General features: G+C 35.8%; 2 protein-coding genes across 6 annotated transcripts; one reads left to right on the top strand and one right to left on the bottom strand.

Annotated features, from left to right (window-relative positions):
• LOC109708009 (polyprenol reductase 1-like) lies at positions 388–5674 on the bottom strand. Of its 5 annotated transcripts, none has more exons than XM_020229566.1 (8): positions 5574–5674; positions 5263–5479; positions 4741–4782; positions 3498–3850; positions 2621–2855; positions 1681–1776; positions 1073–1144; positions 388–950 (listed from the first exon to the last, which is right to left on the bottom strand). In XM_020229566.1, the coding sequence occupies exons 2-8, from the start codon at positions 5437–5439 to the stop codon at positions 846–848; spliced, it is 1080 nt and encodes a 359-aa protein (XP_020085155.1). In that variant the 5' UTR covers positions 5440–5479; positions 5574–5674; the 3' UTR covers positions 388–845. The 5 variants fall into 5 exon arrangements, with proteins under 5 accessions (XP_020085155.1, XP_020085156.1, XP_020085158.1 ...); XM_020229567.1 differs by having other exon boundaries at positions 5581–5599; XM_020229569.1 differs by having other exon boundaries at positions 388–963; positions 5263–5664.
• LOC109707022 (arginine decarboxylase 2-like) lies at positions 9753–12137 on the top strand. The gene is made up of 3 exons (XM_020228063.1): positions 9753–10109; positions 10408–10913; positions 10991–12137. The coding sequence occupies exons 1-3, from the start codon at positions 9813–9815 to the stop codon at positions 12006–12008; spliced, it is 1821 nt and encodes a 606-aa protein (XP_020083652.1). The 5' UTR covers positions 9753–9812; the 3' UTR covers positions 12009–12137.

Raw genomic sequence — 19091 nt, 5'->3', positions numbered from 1 at the left:
AAAAATAATAAGAAAACATTTAGTTTTGAATGAATAGAATATAAGACTTATTTGAGTGTACAAAATAAGACTTTTACAAGAAAATACCATAAATGCTCAACATGTGCGCTTTCCCTGTGACGCCATATTTTTTTCTCCCCCGGTGTGGCCCCAACCCTCCAACCCCCCAAAAAAACATAATAACCACAAAGACCAATCAAATACAAATCCAATATTTTGGGACCATAAAGTCGCAAAAATTTACCCTTAGGCTTGGCATGTACATTCATTACTGCGACAAGGAATCACAAGTATTTAGACTTAATATGTATACACTCAAAATTTTTTCTGATGCAAGTCCAACGTCCTCCCCAAGGAGCGATATACTTGTGAAAGAGAAAGCACAAATTTGCAGTTGACCAGCAAGTAATATAGAAAATATTGCTAAAATTCATTACATGTTAAAAGAAAGGATTACATTATATACACTAGAACACTTGATCAGAAACAAAACAGAGGCATACATTTTATTTCCAGTAATCACAACCGTCTAAAGTTTAGAGTTTCCTGCTATTTTTGAGGAAAGCATTCCATTTTGATTAGCGTTCCCACTCGAAAAGGTTGAAAGTGACAATTCAATCACAATTCGAGTCGATTAACACATAATTTGTGCAATGTGGAACATACAACATAATATTGTATTCTGCAGGTTGTAGTTCGACCACACAAGTTTGGAGTGTGACCGCCGATATGTATTTTGTACACTGCATGACCATGTCCAAACACAAGAAAAGAAATGTTTGGCTCTGCTCCGGTCGCTAGCAAGATACACTATCCTCAAGCAACTCGCCCATTTTCATACACCCCTAATAAACAAATGGGATTATAGCACGACGGGATTGTGGATAATCATCGAACTTTTGATGATACCATCTATGAGTTTCTGCTGCAGCAAAGACTAGGTTGGCTACCTGGATAGACAAGCTGATCAACGTAATGATTGATGAAAGAACCATAGAAAACAATAACAAATTTGAACACAATTTGATAATTCCAATTGACATCAACATCCTTTCAAGGAGATACGACATACCACAAATGAAAAAAGAAGCCACACAGTGATATCGAAGCCGCCACTTGCCACCAAAATCCCTGCATAGACTACCTGCATGTTGAAAGACAATTCACTTGCTGTTTTACATCATTTTGAGAAGATAAATTGCATGTTTAACCAAAAGATAAAAGAAATTTAGTCCTAGCATCAGAAAGTACAAGACTAGAGTAAATCATACAGCAATATTTAATTGTACCCCTTAAAGCCCAACAGTTTGGATATTTTAAAAGCAATACTACGCCCACGATAGTTTAGGCACTTGTAACAACGTGTAATTCAAGGGTCAGTGCAGTTCAACAATCAGATGAGATTCATGGTGGGACCCGCTACCACCTTTTCCACCAATGAACCTGCCAGATTTTTTTTTTTTATGTGGAACATGCGCCAAAACTGCTCCGGATGCACCATTTTCCAATTTTTAAATGCTGAACTACATAGAATCCCCTTCATGTACAAAAAGCATTAGAAGAGGTTGATGAAAATAGTTTAGTAATACGACATATAAATTCAATGCTGATAATATAAGGTCTATCTGACAAGATACAGAAGCAATGATGTTAACATTAACAAACGATCACAGAACTTACTATTTCAGCAAGGTAATGTGGACAAGAAACATATCTGAACCAGTCACCATGAGGAATCACATATTCATCAGCTCCTTTGTTTTCTCTCAAAGAGCCCTGACAGGAGTAACGACTTAATTATCCTACATAATATGACAAAGATCTAAACAAGAAGTTGCATAAGCAAACCATGTTGTTCGTATAACAATGGATGATAAAAAGAAGTTTAGATGCCAGCATTAGAAAAGGAGAAACCTATTAGAAAGAACGTAGGCAAGGATAAAATGAATCCTGAAGGAAACATTTAAGATAACAAGTCTGGACTCTCCATTCAATCATTTCAACAAATAGAAATATATGTTAGTGGAGTCAACTTTTCTACTCAAGCTTTTCTAAGACTACCTGCTGTGACAACTATGTTTAAATAAGTAAGATCATGCTTGTCTGGCAGAAAAGGGAACAAACATGAATTATTTGGTAAGGACGCTTTGTTTCGCTGACATCTGGGAATAGGCTGAAGCACTAAAACCGTCATTTCTAGTTAAGCAAATTTTTCTTCAAGTCTTCATTTGGGATCAAGGAGGCGAGAAAAAGAGAAGATAAGATGTGAGCATCTGTTTGTAAGAACTAGTGCATAGTGTAGAACAGTGAGTTGCATAGTGACTGAATATAAAGTTCAAAAGAATAGTTTAAGGTGAAAATAGTAGTGTATGCGAGCTGTTTTAATTGTGTGAAAGTAATATTTATTGCATTATTGTAGTGAAAGACTCTTGAGGGTTCATGTCTCTAAGTGGGTAGATAGTCAAGTTTGTATAAATAAAATAATTACGTACAGTATTCATATTTCCGTACGACTCAATATTCTAGAATCATTGTAAAGCATTTTTTCCCCTTGAAAAGGATATAAGCATGGTTTCCCATAGATGCTCTACTAAATTATTCTAAAGAAAGCATCACTTACAAGAATCATATGGCAATGTAGCTGATGAAGCCAACCCCAGCTAAAGATAGCCGCAGCAACCCACTGGCACCATCCCAAATTTAGAAGAGGCTTTAACAATCCTAACCAATCAACCTCTATATCTGGCATTCTTGCTCTACCTTTGACAATGAACTCAGCAATTTGACCACGAGCATAATTCAATGCCTCCAAAAGACATGAGCTACCAAGAGATAAAGGTGCTGCAATATAAAAGCTAGCATAGAAACAGAAAGCATCTCAGAAGTGTTGGAAAAGGTTAACAAATAGTCAACCATCAAGTAATGAACAATTTATAAAAGCCTCACATTGTTTTTTTTTTTTTGAGAGAAAGGTAGGATGCTACCCGCTTCGTTTATTTCATTTAGAAATAAACTTAGCTGGAAATGTGAAAGGATTCGAACTTGGGTCTTGGGTACCAACCACCAAGCCCTTTTGCCACTTGCGCTAGGGACGGTCAGTAGCCTCACATTGTTATTTACACATTTAAGTTACTAAAAACAATTGATGACTTGTCAAGGCCTACCATCTAGTGATTGTTTGGTAATTTAGTGAAAAAAAAACTCAACATCGCATAGTGAACAAGACATCAGAATAATATATAGAATCCTAGATCACTGTGAAGGAACTAGTAAGCCAACTAATCAAAAATGATGCCGTTCAAGTATAAATGAACTAAAAATGAAAAGTTGGTTGTGCTTTTGTTATAAATACGAAAATATTCACCTATCAAGATTAAACTTTAAAGGGTGATTTTGTAATGAATATTCAAATACTGTTATTTTTTTATTCAATACTTCAAAGAAAAATTTAGAAGTTTCGTCGGAAAGCGGCAAAGGCAAAGTTTCAAGGAACTTACAATAAACCAGCGAGATAGCCAAATATGTGCATTTGAGCTGATGGCCCATAATGGAACACGTTTATTGTCTCATACAAACGTCTTAAGAGTTGAATCTCCATTAATAACAGCACAAACACAGTTTGCCAAACATGATGCTTATGCTCCACAGTATGTGAAGGACCTTTATGAATTGAAAATACATGAGAGCCTCCAGTTAGTTGGCTGGTAATCGTTGAATAGTGTAACAAATCAGGGAATACTGGAGTCATTTCCTTATATGCGTAGAACCATATCAATAGCAACACTAGTGTTGTCAACACCACACCCACCACATAAAAATGCAAGAAGAATCTTTGTGGAACTGTGAACTTCTGCAGTACATAAAAAAGAACATTTTACAGTTTTCGAAAAGGAAAAGAATTTTGATTGTCAAAGTTAAAAGTAGAAGGTTGCGATTTATGAAAGGACCTTACCTTATTTTTTGCCAAAGAAGAAAGAGATGACACTGTGATTAGCTAATCCATAAAATTTCCTTTGAATTGCAAAAATTGGAACATATGATCTGATTTGTGGATCATTACTGAATTGGAATGGCAAAACAAGTTATCCTAATTCTAACCTATTTACTCTATAGCGGAATCATATATGTATATATGTTTTATTTATTTACATTTTGTTTCAAGTGAATGTTTTCAATTCCTATAAAACTTGGCAATAAGGGTGCGTTTGGTTCGCACTATGAAAGATTACTAGGAGTAAAAAGATATCCGATCTTATTCCTATTTATCCTATTACTAAGAATGTAGTATTTCGGTGTTTGGTTCGTACGATCATACTATTTAGTCATGTTATTTAGAGAGAATGAGAGGGTTGAGATTTTAAAAAAAGTGAGGGAGAAATAGCTTAATTTAGAGAGAGAAAAAGAATTAAAGTTTAGAAAAAAAAAAAGTTTAGAGAAAGATATGAGGTTAGAGTGTAAAGAAAAATAATACCAACTAGCCGGCGGGTGGGAAGAAAAAAAAAGATTAGACATATTATACTTATTCTAATCTATTAATATACGGATACCCACCCTCCCTCAAACGAATGAGATTAGTACTTTGGGATGCATCTCATTCCCAAATAAATCTAGTATTATCAACTAGATTACTTAGTGCGTTTAGCCAAATACCGTCATATTTTTTTTATTCTTATTGGATTACTAGAAATCTTAAAAAGATAGCGCGAACCAAACGCACCCTAAAGGCTATCCCTATCGTACCATGTTTTGGAGCAAGTGGTGTTCTGTGATCCAATTCCCGTTCTGCATACAGGATTAATCCGCGTCTCAGGGTAACACATCAAACTTGAAGAAATGGCATCTTTAAATTAAAGAATAGCAAGATTTAAAAAACAAAATAGCCGAATCGGCCTCGATAAGTGCATAAGAAAGATTTGTTGCTCATGCGAGTTGTGAAGCGAGCTTCAAAGTACCCACAGAAAAACAGTGAAATATTCGAGCGTGTAATTCAGTTTTCCACAGGAATTAGATCAAAGTCGCATCAAGATTTAAAAAACCGTTTGTTTTGCCAACGCCGGTGTAAATTTGATATGTAATCCCAGGAATTAATTTACACCAAGAACAGAGTGGATAACTACAAATAATCCACGAGATCAAAACAGAGCACAACTAGAAATAATCCACGAGATCAAAGCAGAGCACAAAAAAAAGAAGAAGATAGATGATGGGAACAGAACAAATGAAACCCTAACTAAAATTTCTAACAAGAATTAGAGAACTCACACTGGCAGAAGGCTTCACGATCTTCCCCCTTCCGCCGATTCTCGCGACGATCCGGTGCGCAAATCCGGTGGGCGGAAGCGGAAGGGAGGCGACGAGGATGGGCAACGTCGCCGCGACCCACGCGAGGCGGAGGAGAGGGACGAGGCCCAGCTCCACGGAGAGCCCATGGATTTCCATCGAGAGAGACCACGATCGAAAATGTCGAAGCTAAAGAGACCTAATATAGCAGGAGCATAAGAAGAAGAAACCAAAAATAAAAATAATAAAAAAATAATAATAATAATAGTAATAATATGGGGGAGAAGGATCACGCGATGCCATGCGTAGCGTGGCGTGGCGAGGGAGAGGGTTCAAGAAGGAAGGCGAAGCGGGGATGCGTGCGTGCGTGCGTGCGTGCGGCGGGACCAGCTTTGGTGCGTACCAGAGTCGCGTTGGTCACGAGTTAAGTAGCACGGTTTTGGACTTGTGTGGGGAATCGAGTCCATACACTGGTTGGGAGAGATGGGCCATGCTCGGCCCAAGAGCAAATTGTGAATTTAGCCTGGGTAACGCCTATTTGTCAATAATTGCACTCGGAAAGCCCATATGTTACTCCCTTATACACCAGAAAAAACTCATATATTTAGCAGCATCCTCTCTTGATGTATTTATATGAATTCTTGCATACTTCTGTAGTCTCGGTAGCTAACGTCAGATCGTTGGTGCTAACCAATAATCTCAGAGACTCTAATTTTTAGAAATACATAACTAAATTCATTTAAAGTATACAAACATAGCGCTCACGGGTTTCGATTTTGATTTGGCCCAACTAACCTCACGCCACTTCGAACACGACTTGGCTCAACCCAGCCTCCCACAATTTCGAATATAGCTCGGTCCAACCTGATGTCCTGCCACATGGCAGGATGCTGACCCCTTTAAGTGAACAATTAATTAACCGCTGGTTTAGATATCAAGATCAACTGCAAACACTTGTGCCTAATGTATAGATCCTTTTATCTTAGAAACATTCTATCGCTGATTGTGATGTGCTTTCTCTGCCCTTAATGCTGATTTTTTTACCGATTTTTTAGAAAACTTTATTAGATTTCATGTTTAAAATTGTCAGTCTAATATGCAGAAGTGTTCATAATATAAAATGCTTATAGAACTATTTGTTCACACGACAAATGTACCCCTCCAATCTCCTTTAAAATCTAAATTTATGTCAAAAAACTAAATATTCGCAAGAATTAATGTTTAAATTTAAAATCTATGTCAACATATTTAGAGTTGTTTATATACAGCTAACATAAAAATAAACAAATCCTACTATTGGTTTTTCAATATAAAATTTTCATCATAATTTACTAAATTTTTGTATATTGATAATTATTGCATAGACTTTTACAAAATTGCACATGTCGGCTGTTTTGAGAATTACATTCTACGTGGTTACATAGAAGCAAAAGAATTATGACATAGGAGCAGCAGAATGATGAATTTTAAATTCAAAATCTAAATTTGAATCAGAATCTCAAATTAAATTTTAGATTTAAAATCAAAGTTTAAATTTAAATTGAGATTTTTAAATCTAGAATTTAATGTCAAATACAAAGTCAATTGTTGATTTTTAATTTTTGATTTCAAATTCAGATTCAAATTTAGCATCTCAAATACAAATACTAAATTTGAATCTGATTTCCAAATTCAAATTTAGATGAAAATCAAATTCAGATTCGAATCCAAATATTAAATTCAAATTCACATTTTTGTTTCCAATTCTAATTAAACTTCGGATTCAAAATATAAATTTTTATTCAAATTCATATTCTGCATTCAAATTTAAAATTTCAAATACAAATTCAAATACAAAGTCTCAAATTCAAAATCTAAAACTGAATTTAAATTTAAAATTCACAATTAAGATTCAGATTTCGATGCAAAGTTTTTAATTTTTTTAAATGAATTCAAACTCACATTTTCAACTCAAATTTTAATATAAATTTACATTCAATATTGATTCCAAGTACTAAATATATAATCCAAAAATTAAAGTCAAATTCAAAATTTTTACTATAATTTAAATGAAAATTCTAAATTAAATTTGAATTCAATTATCAATTTCAAATCGAATTTCTAATTATAGTTCAAACAAAACTACAAAGTTTGAATCCTCTTTGTAATAAACATAATATAATATATTAAGACTCCAAAACGTTGACCTTATCCTTAACCTCTTCTAGATCTAAAGTACACAAAGCACGTGGCCAATTCTACGTAATCTTTAGTATTTTTTATACTACTTATATGTTGAGGTCCAGGTAAAATTAATTTCTCTGCACACCCACGCGCACGGTATTTCAACCGACAAATTCTACATTATCATACTTACATCACGTTATTAATAACAAGTCAATCATATTTTTTTTAAATAAACATATAATAAAAATATTTATTTATAATTTTAATGAGACATATACTCCTAAAAGAAGACATTTGATTGATTTGTTGCGCCACATTACTAATATATCTATTGCATTCTAAAATTTTTTATTTCAACCCACCTGTACTAATCATCGAAAAAAATAATTTAATTATTATTTTAATATTAAAAAATATTTTTAAAAAAGTTATCATATGTTTGAATGGATAGGTATTATATTAATATTTTACTAATACACGGTATAGATAATATATATTTTTTTTTTACATACTATTTTATCGAGCAATTAATTTTTTTAAAAAAATCTATTCTAAGCTGCTGCTACACTGTAGAGCTGAATTGCTGACTCATCGTAGTGCACGCGGTTTCTAGTAAGTCGTAGTCTTCGCCCATATATTCTAATAAAGATCCGGACGCGTCGATTTTAGTGTTGACTTTAAAACTCGCATGCAAATGTATTTTATTCGCCACAATCAAATATAAGGTTACATACCTCGTCTCGAGAACAAAAAATTTAAAAAAAAAAACATTTAACAATAGGGAACGTTTGCGTACTAACATTGTAATAATCCTTTATTATTNAATCATCGCATCAATTAATCAAGATGATGAATCGATAAGTTAAAACACTCTGTAGACATTCAAAGAAACCTACCTTTACAAGCACTCGTTGAAAGTAAATTCAAACATTAGTATAATGTAATTTCCCCAACAAAACAAATTCCAAACATTATAACACTTTTGTAACAAATGAAATATAATCTTTAGTGTTCATACAATAATTAATTGAATAATTTCGTGAATCCTCTCTCTAACAATTCTTGATTATATAAAAATAATAATATGATGATTACTAAGAAGAATACTTCTATAGAGGATTAAGTATTAGATTATAAAGATAGTAGATTTTTAAATATTATTAAGATAATGAAGTGATTTTGCAATTAATTAAATGTCCATCAAATAGGTTAAACTTAACTTACTATTATTAAATTTATAAAAATTATTTTTATTATTTCCTAATAATATTACAATCATGCGTTTGCAAGGGATAACAATTTTAAATATATTACGTGAGAGATAAAATTGATTTTTGAAAATGCTTTGCAAAATGAAATAACATATATAAGCGTCCATTCATGGGCGCTAATTGAATAGCCAGCTTATAATTAGCATGTGGCCTTACATATTTAAAACTGTAATAAAGAAAAAGAGGTTTATCTCTGGAACTGTTTCAACACGCAGTTCACGTGAGCTATTATAAATAGAAACTAAATTACAGAGACAACTTATGGGAATTAAACGATCGTATTTATAAAAGTAAATGAAACGAACTCTTATAACCGTTTTATTACAATATGCAAAATATATCATTATGTAAAAAGAAATAAAATATTTTCGCATTGTATATTCTCATCACACGTAATGCAGTTCTGTGAATCCCAATAAATTCAATAAACACTATTAGTTTTTTAAATATCACACAATACAATCATTCTCTTCCTAATACTCAATCAAACTTGTGAACTACGTACTCCGAGACTGGATAAAGTCACCTTTATCATAGTTACCGTATATATGAGTCGCTAACTAGACTCTCTAACGTCCTATATTGCACAATATGATCACTTTGAAGTATATTAATTGATCTATGTGGTGGTCAACATCACTCTACCTTAACCCATCCTTAATTATTTTCTCATCGATCGGAAAACACGGTCTAAATAGCAACGAGGCCCAAAACGTTAAATATATAATGAGCCTATTTAATGCACGTAGACAATGTTTGGGGGAATCCTTTAATTTATTATCACAGTAAAGGCGATGGTGCGCCCCAAACACGTGATCACAATTCGGAAACCAAAGATGTAACTTTGACCTTTTCCGCATATTGCGCGGCTGCTTGATGTTGTGACCACACCATCGATAAAACGGGGATCCCACAGAGAGCCCCAAAACAGATCGCATCCGTCCAATCAGTGACAAACATGTAGAAGAGATCTCGACCGTCGAAGATTAATAAGAGCGAGAGAAATTATCTCCTTCATTCTCATGCGATTCTCACTGCGAAACTAAGCCCTAGATTTTATTAGCTAATTAACTCTTTGTGTAGGAAGGAGAGACCATGTCGACCAACTATGGTTACCTCTACAATATTGCGGGATGGGGTGACCCTTACTTCACCGTTGACTCTAGCGGCAACGTCTCCGTTAAGATTCACGGCGTTGAGACCAAACCCGAGCAGGAGATTGACCTGCTCGCCGCGGTGAAGAAAGCGACCGAGAAGAATCTCCAGTTCCCGCTCATTCTCCGCTTCCCCGACGTGCTCAAGCACCGTTTGGACTCGCTCAATACTGCGTTTGCGAATGCCATTAAGTATACGGGCTACACCTCCCACTATCAAGGGGTGTTCCCCGTAAAGGTGCAGCAATATTTTGCTTTGAAATAATAGAATGCTATAAAAGTTTAAACCAGAATATTCTTACTGGCTAGCTTGATCTGATATCTTCTTCTTTTTTTTTTCTTTTTCCTTTCTGGCTGTGAAACACAGAACGAGATTAAATAAGAAACAGAGAAATTATAACGTAACAACTATTTTTTCAATAATTATTACCTAAGAATTAGTCAGCTAGCATTGGTATAATGTAAAAAGAGAGATGATATTAAAAGATTAAGTCGCTACATAACGATGTGTTTAATATTTTATATTCGATCGACAGGTAAATCAGAACAAGCACGTGGTGGACGACCTGGTCGGTTTTGGGAAGGTCTACAACTTCGGGCTGGAGGCCGGGTCGAAGCCGGAGCTCCTTCTCGCCATGAACAGCCTTATCAACGGAAGCCCGAAGGCGTACCTGGTGTGCAATGGCTACAAGGACATGGACTACGTCTCCCTCGCCCTCGTGGCGCGCTCTATCAACTTCAACACAATCATCGTGCTCGAGTTGGAGGAGGAGGTCGACACGGTGGTGAGGGCGAGCCGAGAGCTCGGCGTGCGCCCCATTCTCGGCATCCGTGCGAGGCTGCTTACCACCAACCCGGGCCACTTCGGGTCCACCTCGGGCAAGCACGGCAAATTCGGGCTCTTGGAGGCCCAAATCTATGCCGTTGCAGAGAAGCTAAAACAACTCGGCATGCTCGATTGCCTCAAGCTACTCCACTTCCACATCGGGTCGCAAATCCCGACCACATCCATCATCAGCAGTGCAGTGCGCGAGGCTACCGGGTATCATGAAATAGATGTTCTTATCCAAAAGCTTAAACTATTATATGGCAGTACTTTAATATTTTTATATTGAACAGGTACTACTGCCACCTGGTGAAGATGGGGGCACCGATGGGCACCCTCGACATCGGCGGGGGCCTCGGGATCGACTATGACGGGACACGATCGGGGTCCTCGGACATGTCGGTGGCGTACGGCTTGGAAGAATATGCGTCAGCGGTGGTGCAGGCGGCGAAGCTCGTGTGCAACCAGAATGGTGTGGCGCATCCGGTTCTCTGCAGCGAGAGCGGTCGTGCCCTCGTGTCCCACCACTCGATCCTGATCTATGATGCGCTGGTGGCCGTGGAGGAACCCAGTGACTCGGTCACATCCGATGAATTAATCAGCCGCCTCGACGAGCTCGTTGGAAACCCGACGACGCTTCATGCTAACATCAAATCCGCCGTCCAGTCAGAGGACGGCAACAATAATGCTTCCTTAGCACACGCAGACCAGCTGAACAAGCACGGGATCGAGATCTTCAAGCTCAGCAGGCGTCTGGCGAAGCAGTTGGAGGCGGCCGGAGATTCAACCTACGCATACCACGCGAACCTGTCGGTCTTCTCGCTCACGCCGGACTTCTGGGGGATCAAGCAGCTGTTCCCGATCCTGCCGATACACCGGCTGAATGAGGAGCCGAAGCAGAAGGGCACGCTCATCGACCTCACCTGCGACAGCGACGGCAAGATCGACAAGTTCATCGGGGGGGCCCAAACTCTACCCCTCCACGCCTTAGAACAAAACGGCGGCGGGTACTATATCGGCACGTTCCTGGCGGGAGCGTACCAGGAGGCGCTGGGGAGCAAGCACAATTTGTTTGGTGGGCCAAATTTGGTTCGGGTGGAGAGTGCCGGTGGATTTGGCGGATTTAGGGTGGTGGTGGTGGGGGCCGGGCCCACTGCAGCGGATCAGCTGAAAGTGATGCATCACGACCCCGATGAGATGATGCAGGCGATCGCGAAGCGGGCGGAAGCGGCCGGGCACTGGACCCCGACGGAGCAGAAGATCGTGAAAAGCGTGTTCTACACCATGCCTTACCTCTTTGGTGAAGCGTAGCCGCGTACGTAGGTCGACCGACGTTACGCATGTAATCTGCAATAAATGTTAAACTGGCCCTGTTATGTTAGGCCCGATTTCAAATAAAATGGCCTTGTCATCTTAGGCCGACTTAATTCTTGTGTCCAAGCAAGAGTTTTTGATATATATGTTTAAGAATAAGGAAGATGAGAGGCTCGTTAACGTTGATGGTTGTTATGTAAGCTTCATATGTGTAGTGAGCTAATAACGGAACCCTCACTATCAAAATACTAATCACACTAGTAAACAAATGTGATATATCTAAATTATCCACAACCAAGATATGCAAGATTAGAATAAATAAAGTTGAAAAAGAAAAATCCAAGCACAACCACAACAACAACACAAGATTTACGTGGTTCACCCAAACCGAACTACATCCACAGGTACGGAGAGATCAAATCCACTATCAAATGAGGAGATTACAAGATTTGATTAGAGATTACCACTCTATTACAATAAGCTTGCAACCTTCTAATTGGAAAAATCCTTTGTTGCTACACCTTCATCTAAGCACCTTCCGAATCTACGAAACCCGCTTCGAAATGTCTCTTAGAATTCCTTCAATCAAACTTGAAAGTTTTTGAATCAAGCAAGAAGAACAAGAGAGCTCTTTCTCCAACCCTCTCTACACCTCTCTTCTCTATCTCAAGAAATGAAAAGAAAAACCTAGAGAGCAAAATAAATGAGAACTCTCTCTTTTTAAACCCAAAGAGAATCTCTTTTAACATCACTTGGCCCAACATACCAAATGGGTCAACTGAAGCCCAAACCAATTATTACATGAGTTGTTGAATCAAATCCAAAATAAAATCAATTAGGCAAATAAGTGAATTTGATATTACTAACCCAACAATATCGATGATGATGAGAATAATTCTCGTCTACAAATTTGGTTTGCCAATTTATCTGATATAATGGGGAAAAGGAATTACCTGGCCATGTCCTATCACCCATGAGACAATTTATATATAAATATTTATTCGAAATTTTATGCGAACTTTAAAGCACTTGATACAATCAAGTTACAATCTGACGACTTCTACTGAGTCCATTAACTGTGAAATTTTTTTCACTGTAACAGTTAACCATATAGGATATATTTCGAGGTAATTAATGCATTATGTCATGTGAAATGAGAAAGGGTTTAATTAAGACAGTATGATAAATTCTGTTAAAAATGATGTTTTCAAAAGTAACAATACGGATATTTTTTATCTCATAACTACGAAAAATAAGAATATATACTTCTAAATATTTCCTGAAAAATGAAAATAGATATGGCATTTTTTTTGTCTTAAAAAACCAAAATGCATGCCAAGTTTTATTTTGTTTAGATCCAGAGGCCTTACTTCTCCCTTGAACTTAGTTCATTTGCAGTTCGCTATTTTCTTCTCTTTTTTTTTTTGTTGAAAGAAAAGTGTTGCAGTTGTCGGGGGCCTACAATATATCCCATTAGGCCACGTTTTATTTTGGCTGTACCACCATTAATTCACTGTTGCAATGAGACCACTGTTGTCTATGGAATTTATTGAATGCCATACTGATTTGGAGCATTCCTTTTCAAAGAACCGACAACGTAATCGTGCATCATATACGGCATTTTGTGTCTGTTTGGTCTAGCTTTTTAGAAATAATTTTTGTTGAGGTGGTTCCGATTTAGAGAATTACTTTTTGTTAAAAGTTGTGCGATTTGGTTCCATCCTTGCTTTTAAAAAAAGGAAGAAGCACATTCATCTGTTAATTCAAAAATGGTAAAGTCGGCAGTTCAAACTTTTGCTGGTAATAAGGTCATTGGTTTTGTAAAATTAGGGCAATTTCAAATCTATCCTTCCAATATTTTGAAATTTGATAATTAAGCACCTTTTCAAAATCTACAATAAGTACATGTGTACCTCTCTTATTTTATTTTTTAATACAAATTCATTTTTTAATATTTTTGTTTAGGATTTATTCTCTTATTTTATAACTTATTATAGCATAATTTTTTTTATTCCTTATTAAGTGTACGATCTATCATTTTTATTTTATTAAATATTTTAGAAAAGCGTACTACGTACTTTATGGAAATTACTCATCTAATAATGAGTTTACTAAGTTTTTAGCTCATCGGGAGGTAAAAATAAATTTTAGAAACAATTCATCTAAGTTAAATCGAGCTTTTCTATTAGGAATGTTTGAAAATAATTTTGATATTTATAAAGACACTGGTGGTATTAAAAAAAAAAAATTGATAAAATTATAATTTAGTAAAAAGGCATTCAGAAAATTATTATGTAAAATTAAGCAATCGCAAATTTTTGAAGTCATTTATTGCCTATGTGAGGTGCACTAGGCTGGTGCCCCGTTCCCTTTCAATCCTGTGTCTTAATCTCTGCATTAATCTTCCTTGTCCATTAAATTTAAAATTTTTTTTTTTAATACAAGATCCATAAAAATATGGAACAAAATAAAGCATGCTGAAGAAATTGGTGCAGGGCGTGACGTGGTTATACTTCTGATTTTGGAGATGCTAATATCAAAAATCTAATCATAAAAATAAGAGAATCAGATTATGAAAAAGTTTACCAAATGCTCTATTGAAAGAAAAATAATTTTTGACTCTAATACCGTTTTCTAAAAGCTATAGGCCAAACACGCCCTTAAATACTTCGAACAAACTTCACATTGAATAATAATTAAGTGCTGAATAATAATTTAGGTGGAAAAGTGAAAAGGAACTCTTCAATCATAAGTCATTTTAAAGCTAATCCTCTAATTAATAATATTCTTTTGGCTTCGTACTTTTTAAATTATTTTTCTTCTTATGCTAATGTAAATAATTATTACATCAAGAGTACTAAAAATTATTACTAATTTTTTATTGTAGACTTAGCATATCTTAATTACAATAGTCACGGATCATATCTAGCATAGTTGTCTAATTAGGAACTTGCTCGTTGATAAATGTGTATTTTTTTCCTAAAAAAATAATTAATAATGGTTGGTCTAAGGTGACGCCTCGTGGCAAATATTCTTCCATAGGGGGGTGTTTAATTCCCGTTCCTAAACCCTTGGACCATTTTAGGTTGTGTTTACTTCTCGTCCCCACCTCATGCGGTCGTTTTAGATATGATGTATTGATGTGCGCTAAGTGCCAAAATTTTCATACTCTTTTCCAACATATTGTGTAACACATTTTGAACAGACATATGGAGAAAAAAATTCAATGCAGAGCCCTCCAATAATGTCGCGTTAAGAAATCCTAATTTATAAATCCCCAATGCTTTAAGCTGATTTGTCATAACCTCCTAATTTGAATTTTTTTTTTTTTATTTAGAATGAGCCATTTTATTCTCTCCTCTCAATATACGTCTTTTATCTCCCCCATTTAATTTTTATTTAGAATAAGCCATTTTACTCTCTCTCTTAGCATATCTCTCTTCATCTCTCCTATTCAATTTTTATTTAGAATGAGCCATTTTACTCTCTCTCTCTCAACATACGTCTCCTCATCTCCCCCATTTTATTCTCTCTCTCTCAACATACGTCTCTTCATTTCTCCCATTTAATTTTTATTTAAAATAAGCCATTTTACTCTCTCTCTTTCTCCATCGTTGGGTTCATATATATTTGCTACCTATAGTAAGAGACTTTTGATAGATGTAACAAGTGAGATACAAAAAAAAATATTTAATATTTTATTATTATTAATTACTATTACAGTTTCTATCCGCTGCGAAGCGCGGACCTCTTCACTAGTGTACATTATATTCAAAGCTTATAATCCATTTATCTAGAATTTAATTTTTTCTATATTTTTTAAAAAATATCTAACTAATTATTGGACGGAAATAAAATTAATAGCTGACAACATATTGAAAACTCCCTAAGCGAGGCGTATTAAAGCCCTGTCCCTACTATCGATTCGTGCTCTCTTCCAATCGGCTTAATGTGTAACACGTTTTGAACCTATGATGGATTATGACCACCAAAAAGAAAAAATTGATACTTTTAATGCATTCTTAAAAGTTGTAATTTTACAAATGTTTTTTAGAATTATAAAATATTATTGGTACACGTGTACGAAGACATTAATTTAATGTTTATTTGGGTGGAAGTGGATAGAAGGGAAGTTGTTTTCGCCCTAAACAACCACTTTCGTTGTTTGGTTTGCCGTAAAAAAGTTACTGTCGAAACTCGAGTTAACCTCAAATGGCGTAATTGACTTCGTCCCATCGTAGGCCGAAGTCAATTACGGTAAAGAGAGGTGAAAAAAATAATAAAATAATATAATAGATAAAGCTAGTTATATTTAAATATATTTAATTATGTTACTAATTATTTTTTTATTCAGTTAATATAGCTAAAATATGATAAAAATTGATTAGTTAAGTTTTAATATTTTTTTATTTAGTTTGTACATTTAAAATAGGGTTATTTGCATACACGTCCCTCCAAACATAGTAAATTGCGGATATATCTCTGCAAATTAGAAACTCCATAAGTTATCCCTACAAAAGTCCTAAGTTATGCAGATATGTCCCTACCGTCCAGATCTGTTTGAAAATTTTCGTTAACCATGATTAAAATACTTAACCATGGTTAATTATAGTGTGAATTGACGTATTTACCCTTCTTCCTCTTCCTCCTCTTCCTCTTCCTTCTACTTCGTCGTCGGCGAGGAGATATGGCGACGACGGTGGCGAACCCTCTTCCTTTTCCTCTTCCCTCTTCCTCTTCTCCCTTTTTCTCCCTTCTTTCTTCTTCCTTCTTCCTTCTTCCTTCTTCCTCTTCCCTCTTCTTCGTCACCGGCGAGGGAGAAGAATCTCGTCGGGGTCGGTCTCGGAGGAAAGGCGGGCGAGTTTCTAGACGAGAAGCTCGAGGGCGTTGTTGGCGACGAGGGCGTGTGCGGGGTTGTCGTGGTCACCGAGGATGTCGGCGTCGGTGAGGTCGGTGAGGAGGGAGACGACGTCGCCGGCGATGTCGGCGATGTCGTGGTCGAGGAGGCCGACGAGGGAGGGGACGGCGTTGAGGGCGACGAGCTCCGAGTAGAGCTCCGGTGCTCGGCGTTCTTGCATTTTCTTCGTCGCCGGCGAACCTGACCCCGCGCCGCCGCCGCCGTCGTCTGCTTCGACGGTCCGAAAAGGAAAAGAAAGAGAAAGGGAAGAGGAAAACTTTTGGAGGGATATATTTGTGAGGGTAAAATGGTCATTTCACGACTTCGCTGTTAAAAAACAAACAGCTCACTAACAGATGGTAACTGCAGGGACATATCTGCATAACTTGGGACTTTTGCAGGGACAACTTATGGAGTTTCGATTTTGCAGTGATATATCCGCAATTGGCTATGTTTGCAGGGAGCTGTATGCATTTGACCCTTTAAAATATGATAAAAATTAATTAATTAAGTATTAATATTTTTTTACTTTATAATTTTATTATTGTATTAGTATAATTTATGTATAAAAAAATAATTTAGTTGTTTTAAATTAAATTTTAATTATATAAAAATATAATTATATTATTTTTATTTATTAAAATATTTATTATTTATATATAAATTATAGTTTTATACTATACACTTTCTATCAAACAAACAGCAGAACTGATGAAACTTCACTTTTATAACTACAAAACAAACAGCGGAGAAGAAGTAGTTTTCACCGAACTCGAAACAAACAGCGGGAAAGAAGTCGTTTTCACCGAACTCGAAACAAACAGTGGGGAAGAAGTCGTTTTCACTGAACTCCAGTTCAACCCAAAGTCCAGTTTCGGTGAATATTGTGTATTAATATTAAGGGTCAAATGCATACAGCTCCCTGCAAACATAGCCAATTGCGGATATATCCCTGCAAAATCGAAACTCCATAAGTTGTCCCTGCAAAAGTCCCAAGTTATGCAGATATGTCCCTGCAGTTAACATCCGTTAGTGAGCTGTTTGTTTTTTAATAGCGAAGTCGTGAAATGACCATTTTACCCTCACAAATATATCCCTCCAAAAGTTTTCCTCTTCCCCTTTTCTTTCTTTTCCTCTTCCGGCCGCCGGAGCGGATGGCGGCGACGGCGCGGGTCGNTCTTTGTGTGGAACACGTTTTGGCCCTACAAAGGAAAATGGCCTCCTAAAGAAAAAAAATCAATTTATTTAATGCCCTCTTAAAAGATTGTAATTTGTAAAAAAATAAAATAAAATATTATAGGTGCCCTAATATACATAGGCAAAATATCACAATAAATTTGTAGGAGATTAAAGTTTCATCAATAGTTTTCTAAACTTAAAAAATATCATAAATGCCTTTTTAAACTCAAGAAATTCTCACGAATATCCTTTCGATAACATTCCGTCAAAATCTCACAAAATGGGTGCATGATACAAAACATATGATAAATGCTATTCTTATCTTTCTATGACCTATCAAATACACATTTTAATACTTAAAAATTTGCAAAGCCCTAAACCAAATTCGAATAAAAAATTAAAATCTGAAACCACACCTGAACCCGAATCAGTATAACAGCTAAAAACACGAAACAAACCTGAATAAAAAAAAAAAAAGAAAAAAAAATCAAAACCCCACCCATCAAGTTCAGTATATTCTTTTATTTTATTCAAGAAATTTGCAAGTTTAATTGATAAGAAGTATGACTAAATATTTAGAATTAAATGTTATATTCAACCATCAAGTCATTTTTTGGATAAGATAGATAAATTATCTCGTAAGTAAAATACGTTATCATACCAAGTACGTAGGCATGACCTTTGAAGAAGCAGCTTACTTACAATTATACTAATACATTTTTATATGGGATAAATTATTATTGAATTCCGTATTTTGATATCTAGACAAGATCTTATTCATCATAACTCAAATGAGGGGCTACCCACGTTGGGGGAACAAAGAAATAAATTGCACGGATAAGCATCATTGTCATACGATTATATGCTTGAATGCACAGTTGTTCTTGCACCTTTCAACCCAATTAAAGAAACTTAATTACTGTTTTCTCACAAAGTCAACCCAATTAAAGAAACTTAATTACTGTTTTCTCACAAAATTGAATACTTGGACTAGCTTTGCTACC

The sequence above is a fragment of the Ananas comosus genome, linkage group 3 (genome assembly GCF_001540865.1).
Source record: "Ananas comosus cultivar F153 linkage group 3, ASM154086v1, whole genome shotgun sequence".
NCBI lineage: Eukaryota > Viridiplantae > Streptophyta > Magnoliopsida > Poales > Bromeliaceae > Ananas > Ananas comosus.
This window is presented reverse-complemented; position numbering and strand designations above follow the sequence as displayed.

Excerpts from the sequence above, each read along its gene's own strand:
- LOC109708009 (XM_020229566.1), bottom strand. The coding sequence starts at position 5,439 with ATGGAAATCCATGGGCTCTCCGTGGAGCTGGGCCTCGTCCCTCTCCTC. Across the intron at positions 4,783-5,262 it reads TCGTGAAGCCTTCTGCCAGT|AACGGGAATTGGATCACAGA; the intron begins GTGAGTTCTCTA and ends TCCTGTATGCAG. Across the intron at positions 1,777-2,620 it reads TACATTGCCATATGATTCTT|GGCTCTTTGAGAGAAAACAA; the intron begins GTAAGTGATGCT and ends TACTCCTGTCAG.
- LOC109707022 (XM_020228063.1), top strand. The coding sequence starts at position 9,813 with ATGTCGACCAACTATGGTTACCTCTACAATATTGCGGGATGGGGTGAC. Across the intron at positions 10,110-10,407 it reads AAGGGGTGTTCCCCGTAAAG|GTAAATCAGAACAAGCACGT; the intron begins GTGCAGCAATAT and ends TTCGATCGACAG. Across the intron at positions 10,914-10,990 it reads GCAGTGCGCGAGGCTACCGG|GTACTACTGCCACCTGGTGA; the intron begins GTATCATGAAAT and ends TATATTGAACAG.